An 8,026-nucleotide genomic window follows, 5' to 3' on the forward strand; every position below is an offset into this window, starting at 1 on the left:
TAAAAGTAACGCATGGTGGGAAACGAAGGATCAGAGCATCGCGAGGCTGCTGCTTAGAACTTGGAGAGTTAGAAGCTTTGAGTAACATCAGTTTAGCTATTGAACAGGATTTATTTAACCGTGCAAGTCTCTTTATCCCTAAGAGGAAAACAAATCTGGGGTTAGGCGGGGCTCCCTCTTACTGAGCACTCGCTAGGTGCCAGCTAGCTCCCTGTTAATCTCTTTTCAAGTTTAGCCTCATTCACTTAGCGAATATTAGCGTGCCAGGTACTTCTCTAGGTACTGGGGACACCGCAGTGAACAAAACGATAAAAATCCTTGCCCTAATGAGCTTATAGAGAATGGAAGATAAACAATAAACAAGCAGAACATTTTAAATGCAATGTAATAGGAAAAAGAATATAGCCTGAAAGAGACATGGGGAGTACCCAGGAGGGGGACTGAAACTTTAAATAGGATGGTCAAGGAAGCCGTCTCTAATAAAGCAATTGAATACTTGCCTATTGCTACAGACAGTCTCCTTCAGAAAATAGGGAACTTACGTTTACCACATGTGCCTTGGCCCAGATGAATTCTAGGGGGTAGTGTTGTGATCCACATTTCTGATGAGAATAATGAAGCCCAGTGGAAAAGTAAATATTTTCGAATTCACATACTACCAGTACAGGATAACAGCCCCTACTAATGGAAGTACTCTTACTTTTTTGGTTCCAAATCTGTAAAAGAGTGTTCCCAAGCAAGAAGTTTCCTATTTTTGAGAGTTATGAGTAGTATACAGTAAACTAATGCACATCATGTTTGAAGCACTAAGCCTAATACAAAGTAAGCAACCAATAAATGTTCCTGAATATTAATAATTATTTTAGGGAATTCCCTGGCAGTCCAGTGGTTGGGACTCCATGCTCTCACTGCCAAGTGCCCAGAGGGCCTGGGTTCAATCTCTAGTTGGGAAAATAAAATTTCACAAGGTGTGTGCATGGCGGGCAAAAAAAAACAAAAAACAAACACCCCAAATCATCTTATCCTTCAATCTCCAAAAGATCCCAGGAAGTCAATATTGAGAATTAGGGTCCTTTATTGGGGGATGTCAGCAGAGAACATAGGAGACAGGAACAAGTCTTAAGGGCTTGAGAGTGGGCTTGGAGTAGAGGAGCCCATCCTGGTCCTCAGGCCTATACAGAAGCTGTCAGGGGGTACCCAGGGGTATGGTGAAGGAGAGGTAGTCCCCAAGGGCGCCCCAACGTGGCCGGTAGATCTGGAAGATAGTGATCCAGGTGGAGAGTACAATCACCCATAAGAAGAAGCCCACAGCTGAGCGCCAGACATCTGTAAGAGGGAACAGGAAGGGAAAGGTTGGCCTCCACCTGCTCTGTGGTCTCCCTGAGACCGGCCCTCTCTTCTCTTCCACAAAGTTCCAGGATTCTTGACCCTCTGTCATGCCCTCCCACCAGGGCTTCTTGAGTCCCCCCTCCTTACACCTGATGGCCTCCCTTCATCTGTGCCCTGGACTCACAGCCTTTGATTTGGCTCTGCTCCGTGTATGCCGGGACAATGAAGGCCTCTCGGAAGAACCAGAAAATGTTGACCAACCAGAGAAAAGGCAGGAAGGCAAACCCACCTAAAGAGAAGAAAAAAGATTGGGACACGAAGAAATGAGGATCCTCCCAACACCCACCTGTTGAAAGGTCCAGTAGGAAGATCCTCTCCCACAACCTAAGTGAAATGATCTCTCTGCTATCAGGGACTCAGAAATCCTGGCTCCTCCCTGGGAGTCAAGAATCCTAGTCCTCAATTACCTCTTTGTCAGAACCAGGAGTCCAGCCCCTGCAACATTTCTCTTTTGGGACCCAGAAATTGAGGTCCCAGTCTCCTCCTTCAGCAAGACTCAGGCCCTTCCTCTCTTGGGACCAAAGAATCGGCGTCCCCTGCCACTTCATCCTCTGGACCCAAGAACCCAGGCCCCCAGACCCTCTTCCATCAGGCGCTCTAGTCCCGCCCCCTCTCTTCGGGTACCCTAGGATACCGGCCCTTACCCAGGTAGTACTTCCGGCAGAGGTTCAACTTCTCTTCGTTGGACACCCGCTCCAAGTTCATAGTTGCGCTGGGGCCGGTCTTCCGAGGGTCTGGGGCAAGACCCAAGTCCTGACCCTAAGTGACAGATCCAAGGATCACAAACAACCACGCCCCTATTAGGACAAAAGGGAGAGAAACTGAAGGGTGGATTTTCTGGAAGAGGGGCACCCCTGGCCCCACCAGCAAGCTGACTGTGTTGAGACGCTCTTTATGTTTATTTGGGTGCGGAAACGACCCCCGACTCACCAGTGGAGTCTTAACTTCCTCCGGTCTGGGACCCTTTGCCACTTTCAACCACGGACTTTTGCGCGAGATGCCCCAAGTTTCTCTGGAGATTGTAGTTTTTTTGGTGAGGCAACGCCGCGCGCATGCGTCTTCAGGCAACTCCACTGGGTGAGCCTGTGCGGAGAGTGCGAGCCTCCATCACGCAAGCGCACTAGGGAGTTTCTGAGTGTCCGGAGGCAGCGAACTACACTTCCCAATGCTTTTAAACAACGGAAATGACATAAATAGCAGACAGAGTTGGAGGGTTTGGGTAAAAATGGCTGAATATTTAGCATCGATATTCGGGACTGAGAAGGACAAGTGAGAATGGGTGTAGGGAGTGGCCCCTCGGGGGGCCGGGGACGGGGCACTTGGCAACCTGGTGGCTGGGCGGCATGGATCGGTGTTTCTGGGGTGTCCAGCTCCCTGGCCCTCGGTTCACCTCTGTCTTTGCACCTCTTTCAGGGTTAACTGCTCTTTTTACTTTAAGATCGGGGCCTGCCGGCACGGGGACCGGTGCTCCCGGCTTCACAACAAGCCGACTTTCAGCCAGGTGAGACGCGGCGCGGAGCCTGGGGGGTTAACGCCTCCTGGCCATTCCCCTTCTGTTGTCCATCATCACGAGGTCCCGCCTTTTCCGGATTTCTAGGGCCCACCCTATCGCCCGGTTTTTTTCTTGTCGGACCTCTACAGGTTCCTCCCCCAACCTTCAGGCTCTTCTCCCAGGAACTTGGCCACGCCCCCGTACGTACAGACCACACCCCTGGGCTATCCCTCACTGCTAGATACCCCCGCTTCTGGTTCTCTGAGGGACAAGCGTTGCTGAGGCACGCAAGATGTTTATGCTTTTTTCTCTGTTGCGAGGTCTCACCCGCAACCTTCATATCCCACCCCTTCGCACATAACCCCGCCCTCTGAGCTCAGGCCCTGCCCCTTTTAAATTCTGTTCAGACCATAGTGCTGCTCAACCTGTATCGGAATCCACAGAACACCGCCCAAACCGCAGACGGATCTCACTGTGAGTAAGCGGCCGGTGTTGGGGGCAGGGCGGACAGCCCCCAGCAGGCCGCCCCCTGATTCCACCCTGCCCCCTCCTCCAGGTCACGTGAGCGACGTGGAGGTGCAAGAACACTATGATAACTTCTTCGAGGTGAGGGTTGGCGGGGGTGGGTTGAGTTTACCGTGAGCCGGGAGCTCAGCTGATTTCCTCCTAATCTTCCACAGGAAGTGTTCACCGAACTGCAGGAGAAGTACGGGGAGATTGAAGAGATGAATGTGTGCGACAACCTGGGGGACCACCTCGTGGGCAATGTTTATGTCAAGGTGCCTGCTGTCCCCCCAGAGCCCAGAAGTGAAGGCATTTCAGTGCCTAAAGGTCACCACTGAAGCCTCGCAGCTTGAGGTCCATCACTAAAAGCCATCCAGCCCTTGAGCTGCTAGCTAATCCTCTGAAGATTTCTGAGTTTGATTGTTCACCCTGACTGACTTTTCCTCAGTTTCGGCGTGAGGAAGATGCAGAGCGGGCAGTGGTTGAGCTCAATAACCGCTGGTTCAACGGGCAAGCTGTGCATGCTGAGCTGTCTCCCGTCACCGATTTCCGGGAGTCGTGCTGTCGGCAGTATGAGATGGGGTATGGTAGTACAGCAGTGGGATGGGCACCTGAATTCCCAGGCTTTTGTTGTGTGTTGAGGGGGCTTTCAGTGACAGTGGCCTAATCCATCCATTCATCCATGTTTTTATCCTTTACCCAGGGAATGTACCCGCGGTGGTTTCTGCAACTTCATGCACCTGCGACCCATTTCCCGAGACCTCCGGCGGCAGCTCTACGGGCGGGGACCCAGGCGCAGGTATTTCAGGACCAGCCTGCCAAGACTTCTCATACCCCAAGCCCCCTGAACCCTGAGATGAATCTGATCCTATGCCCCAATAAGTGTCTCAAGCCTTTTGAGCCCTAAGACTAGCCCTCAGCCCCATCTGAAGGTCAGCATCTAAGTCTCAACCCCTAAACCAGCCTGAACCCCAAACCCAAGTCCATCCTCGATCTCCAGTCCTGAGATTAGCCCCTATGCACCTATCCTGAGGCCACCCCCAGGAACTATTTACTTCATCAATTGCCATGATTTATCCCTGAGCAGGGAGGCTGAACTGGAGTATCTGCACACCATTCCCTATGGCTCTAACCCTCCTCTCTATGTCCCCAGGTCACCCCCAAGGTCCCATACTGGCCACCGTCCCCGAGAAAGAAATCGACGACGGTCTCCAGACCACCGGCATGGCCGTTTCTGAGCCCCTGACCCCATTGCCCTCCACCCTTGGCAGGCACAGATGTTCCTGGCCAGGACACCTCCTCAAAGTTCCCTTAACTTCCCAGTGACATCTTCTCCAGACTCCGGGTCTCCATGATGTAACACCTTCAACACAGGGAACTTCTATTGCCCCTCCCCTAATAAAATTCTATACTGAGGGTTTAGAGCTTTGTTGTTAGCTTAAGCCTTGCTGTGGGCTGGTTTCCTTCCACCCCCACATCTGGTGAAAAGGGGAAGTGGGTCCGGGCTCTGGCCACAACCTCAGCCAAGGAACTTCCAACAACAGATGCAAAAGCAGAACACCCAGGGTCCCAGAAATCCCCAAGTGGGACTGGATAGGTGGGGCTGCCTTTGTGCTGGAAACTTCACATCTGGCTGATGACTCTCGAGGGAGATGCTTGGTTGCAGCAGGTTGGAGGACTCCTAATCTGGAGGAGATTATGGTTAGGAACTAAGGTAAGGGGTTGCTGGGCATTGGGTGGGAGTGTGTAGTGGGTGAGGATTGGGTCCTCCATGCCCACTGCCCGCGATTGAAGTAGGTATTCTATGCCAGATACTGTTCTAAATGCTTTACTTTCACTCATAGTTTTACTTCTCCAGTTACCCTATGAGACAGGTTACTATTATTATCCCATTTTACAGATGGGAAAAGAGGGCAGGAAGATGGCAGAGATAGGTTGTAAATCCACACAATCTGGCTCTAGAGTTCTCGCTCTAGCGATCTCAAAGGCCTTATGGCCTTTCTGATAACCGGCCAGGAGTTGGACTAGGGGCTGGGGGATAGATTCCTGGCTTCTGAAGGGGACTGAGGATCCTATGCCTCCACATCCACTGCTTCCTTCTTCTGCCCCGGTTTCCTGGCAAGTGCGGCAGAAGCGCTGTGCAGGAAGTCGTGTGGTCAGGGGCCCCCAGATTGCAGGCTCCTCCCGGATGGGGCCCCTACGCCTCCTCCCGACTGCTGTGCTGCTCCTGGCCCAGGCGGCGCCTTGGGAGGCCTCTCAGCACTGCGGCCGCCTCGAGTACTGGAACCCTGACAACCGGTGCTGCGGCAGCTGCCTGCAGCGCTTCGGGCCGCCCCCTTGCGCGGGTGAGGAGCGGGGAACTGGGCGTTTGCATATGTTCGGGCGGAGTTAAAGGGTGATGGGGGCGAGGGGAGGGGCGAGGTCTGTGTGCAAAGGCCTGTGAGGTTTGCTTCGGGGTAGGGGCGGTGGGTTGTGCGTAGACAAGTGAGGATGGGGGCTAAGCCTGCGACGAAGGGAGATGTGTGGGTTAAGGTCAAGGTGAAGGTGTGTGACCCATTAGGCGGGAACCGAGCAATGAGGAAGAAGTGGGCGGGACAATTTAAGGGGCGGGGCCTGGGTAGAGAGGGTTGGGAGGCTGCCTGAGATAATATGGGGCGGGGATAGAGGTGGACACGTCCGCTGATAGGTTGGGTGAGTACCGTACAAGGGGCGGGGCCTGCAAGGATAGGGCATAGATGAAAGGGCGTAGCTAGCGCAGAGAAGGCCGGCTTGACAACAGCACGTGAGACTCTCTCCCACCAGACCTAGAGTTTTCGGAAAACTGCGGGCTGGATGATGCTGGCAATCACGTAATGCACCCCTTCCAAGAGTGTCCTCCTGGACAGTGCAATCGCAACAGCGCGGAGCTATGTAGCCTTTGTGGCGGCGGAGCAACGGCACCCATTCCCTCGGGGAGCCGCGGTGGAACTGGGCGGCCCTGCCGAGAGGTACTGCTTAGATTTTAGAGGGCCTGGGCAGGTGTGCAGCTTGAAGGAGCAGGGCGAGAACTGGAGGCGTGACTTGGGATCGGATGGGTGGGGTCTTATTAAGGGAAGGGGAGTAGCTTAACTGAAGAGGGTAGGGATGGGGCCATGGTATCTGGAGATGACTTGCCTGGGTTAAAGGAGTCGGGGGTTGCGGGGGGCGGGGGCTGGATCAGGCGGGGATGTGGACCCATTGAGGGATGTAAGGATGAGAGGTTTGTGCTGAGGATTCAGAAATAGGGCATGCCTCGCACTTTATTCCAACCCCTTGTTTTCCAGAAGCCTGTCCCTAACAAAGAGCCCTGCCCACTGACACCTGGAAAATCGAGCATCCTTAGCTCCCAAGAGCCCAGCTCACCAGGGATTCCCAGTGTTTCGTGGACTTCTGAGCACAAAGCCCCTCAGCAAGCCTGGCCGAGTTTGAGTTTTGCCCTGTTCCTAGTGCTGGTTCTGCTCGTGACCTCAGCCATAATCCTGCTTGCCCTGCAAAGGCACCACCGTCGCCTCGACCAAGGGAAAGCAGTCCAACACCCATATCCTAGCTTGGTTTGCAGCGACCTTGACACCCACACCCGCTTCTTGCACTTGTCCTCTCCAGCCTCCCTGGAGACTTCAGAGGCAAGGGACTCATGGAAGGAGGTCTCTCTGTCTCCACTCCTAGGCAGGGGTTAGTTGAGGATACACCAAGGATGGGGAGGTGGACTGGAAGCTTGAACTCCCCCTACCTCACTCCTCACTTTGTCTCCCAGAGATGCCAAGCCTGGAGTCGCAGCCCCTGTCTCGCCTCCTGGATGAGCTGGAGGTGCTGGAGGAGCTGATCCTGTTGCTAGACCCTGAGCCTGGGCCAGGTGGGAGGATGGCCTGTGGCACCACTCGACACCTGGCTGCAAGATACGGACTGCCTGCTGCCTGGTCCACTTTCGCCTACTCACTGCGGCCCAGTCGCTCACCTCTGAGGGCTCTGATTGAGATGGTGGTGGCACGGGAGCCCTCTGCCTCTCTGGGCCAGCTTGGCACACACCTGGCCCAGATAGGGAGGGCAGATGCACTGCAGGTGCTGTCCAAACTTGGCTCATCAGGGGCTTGCCTGGCCTAGTATTCAATCAAGTTTCTATTGAAGTAAGTGCTGCTGTCTCCAGGCCTCATGAAGAGCCCTCTTAAAACAGTATGAATTAGGAATTCCTGGCAGCACAGTAGTTCCAACTCTGCATTTCCACTACAAGGGGCCTGGGTTTGATTTCCCGTCAGGAAACTAGGATCTTGCATGCCGCTCCCCACCCCTGAAGTCTTAATTGGGCCAAAACCTAAGACATCCCGATTCCCCTTCTAATCCCACCCCCACGGAATGGGCCAATCCCACCTCACAAGACCAGCTGTGGGTTACCTCTGGGCAACCAGGGTCCCCTCTAAGAAAAGGCCCTGCTCCCCAGCGAGAGTTCATCCACAAGGACTTAATTCAATTCTAACCCAGAACAGGTATTGTATTTAGCTCTGAGCCTTCACAGACCCCACAATTCTAGTTCTGAACCATGCCCTCTTACCTACCTGTTCAGGCTGACAGGTTTCCCTGGCTCAGGATGGGTGTGGGGCACAGAGAAACAGGAGGTCCTACCTGTCC

At 53.8% G+C, this 8,026-nt stretch overlaps 3 protein-coding genes across 6 annotated transcripts; 2 read left to right on the forward strand and 1 right to left on the reverse strand.

Annotated features, from left to right (window-relative positions):
* Positions 1 to 1,057: 1,057 nt before the first annotated feature.
* PSENEN (presenilin enhancer, gamma-secretase subunit) lies at positions 1,058 to 2,517 on the reverse strand. Of its 2 annotated transcripts, none has more exons than XM_027514408.1 (4): positions 2,320 to 2,517; positions 2,034 to 2,148; positions 1,514 to 1,618; positions 1,058 to 1,326 (listed from the first exon to the last, which is right to left on the reverse strand). In XM_027514408.1, the coding sequence occupies exons 2-4, from the start codon at positions 2,092 to 2,094 to the stop codon at positions 1,187 to 1,189; spliced, it is 306 nt and encodes a 101-aa protein (XP_027370209.1). In that variant the 5' UTR covers positions 2,095 to 2,148; positions 2,320 to 2,517; the 3' UTR covers positions 1,058 to 1,186. The 2 variants fall into 2 exon arrangements, with proteins under 2 accessions (XP_027370209.1, XP_027370208.1); XM_027514407.1 differs by having other exon boundaries at positions 2,034 to 2,186; positions 2,320 to 2,467.
* On the forward strand, positions 2,474 to 7,531 carry U2AF1L4 (U2 small nuclear RNA auxiliary factor 1 like 4). Of its 2 annotated transcripts, XM_027514356.1 has the most exons (12): positions 2,548 to 2,658; positions 2,803 to 2,890; positions 3,031 to 3,081; positions 3,289 to 3,355; positions 3,438 to 3,487; positions 3,562 to 3,660; positions 3,834 to 3,967; positions 4,089 to 4,184; positions 4,539 to 5,730; positions 6,188 to 6,372; positions 6,688 to 7,075; positions 7,158 to 7,531. In XM_027514356.1, the coding sequence occupies exons 1-9, from the start codon at positions 2,555 to 2,557 to the stop codon at positions 4,621 to 4,623; spliced, it is 774 nt and encodes a 257-aa protein (XP_027370157.1). In that variant the 5' UTR covers positions 2,548 to 2,554; the 3' UTR covers positions 4,624 to 5,730; positions 6,188 to 6,372; positions 6,688 to 7,075; positions 7,158 to 7,531. The 2 variants fall into 2 exon arrangements, with proteins under 2 accessions (XP_027370158.1, XP_027370157.1); XM_027514357.1 differs by lacking the exons at positions 3,031 to 3,081; positions 6,188 to 6,372; positions 6,688 to 7,075; positions 7,158 to 7,531 and having other exon boundaries at positions 2,474 to 2,658; positions 4,539 to 4,809.
* Positions 5,011 to 7,531, forward strand: IGFLR1 (IGF like family receptor 1). 2 transcript variants are annotated; one of them, XM_027514340.1, is made up of 5 exons: positions 5,011 to 5,099; positions 5,509 to 5,730; positions 6,188 to 6,372; positions 6,688 to 7,075; positions 7,158 to 7,531. In XM_027514340.1, exons 2-5 carry the CDS (start codon positions 5,574 to 5,576, stop codon positions 7,502 to 7,504), a joined length of 1,077 nt encoding a protein of 358 aa, XP_027370141.1. In that variant the 5' UTR covers positions 5,011 to 5,099; positions 5,509 to 5,573; the 3' UTR covers positions 7,505 to 7,531. The 2 variants fall into 2 exon arrangements, with proteins under 2 accessions (XP_027370141.1, XP_027370140.1); XM_027514339.1 differs by lacking the exon at positions 5,011 to 5,099 and having other exon boundaries at positions 5,438 to 5,730.
* Positions 7,532 to 8,026: the final 495 nt, after the last annotated feature.

This window comes from Bos indicus x Bos taurus, chromosome 18, assembly GCF_003369695.1.
Source record: "Bos indicus x Bos taurus breed Angus x Brahman F1 hybrid chromosome 18, Bos_hybrid_MaternalHap_v2.0, whole genome shotgun sequence".
NCBI classification, from domain to species: domain Eukaryota; kingdom Metazoa; phylum Chordata; class Mammalia; order Artiodactyla; family Bovidae; genus Bos; species Bos indicus x Bos taurus.

Coding starts and splice junctions, on each gene's coding strand:
- PSENEN (XM_027514408.1), bottom strand. CDS start 2,094: ATGAACTTGGAGCGGGTGTCCAACGAAGAGAAGTTGAACCTCTGCCGG. Junction 1,619..2,033: donor CTGCCGGAAGTACTACCTGG/GTAAGGGCCGGT, acceptor TCTTCTCTTTAG/GTGGGTTTGCCTTCCTGCCT. Junction 1,327..1,513: donor GCAGAGCCAAATCAAAGGCT/GTGAGTCCAGGG, acceptor TCCCTCTTACAG/ATGTCTGGCGCTCAGCTGTG.
- U2AF1L4 (XM_027514356.1), top strand. CDS start 2,555: ATGCTTTTAAACAACGGAAATGACATAAATAGCAGACAGAGTTGGAGG. Junction 2,891..3,030: donor ACAAGCCGACTTTCAGCCAG/GTGAGACGCGGC, acceptor GGACCTCTACAG/GTTCCTCCCCCAACCTTCAG. Junction 3,356..3,437: donor AACCGCAGACGGATCTCACT/GTGAGTAAGCGG, acceptor CCCCTCCTCCAG/GTCACGTGAGCGACGTGGAG.
- IGFLR1 (XM_027514339.1), top strand. CDS start 5,460: ATGCCTCCACATCCACTGCTTCCTTCTTCTGCCCCGGTTTCCTGGCAA. Junction 5,731..6,187: donor CGGGCCGCCCCCTTGCGCGG/GTGAGGAGCGGG, acceptor CTCTCCCACCAG/ACCTAGAGTTTTCGGAAAAC. Junction 7,076..7,157: donor GTCTCCACTCCTAGGCAGGG/GTTAGTTGAGGA, acceptor TTTGTCTCCCAG/AGATGCCAAGCCTGGAGTCG.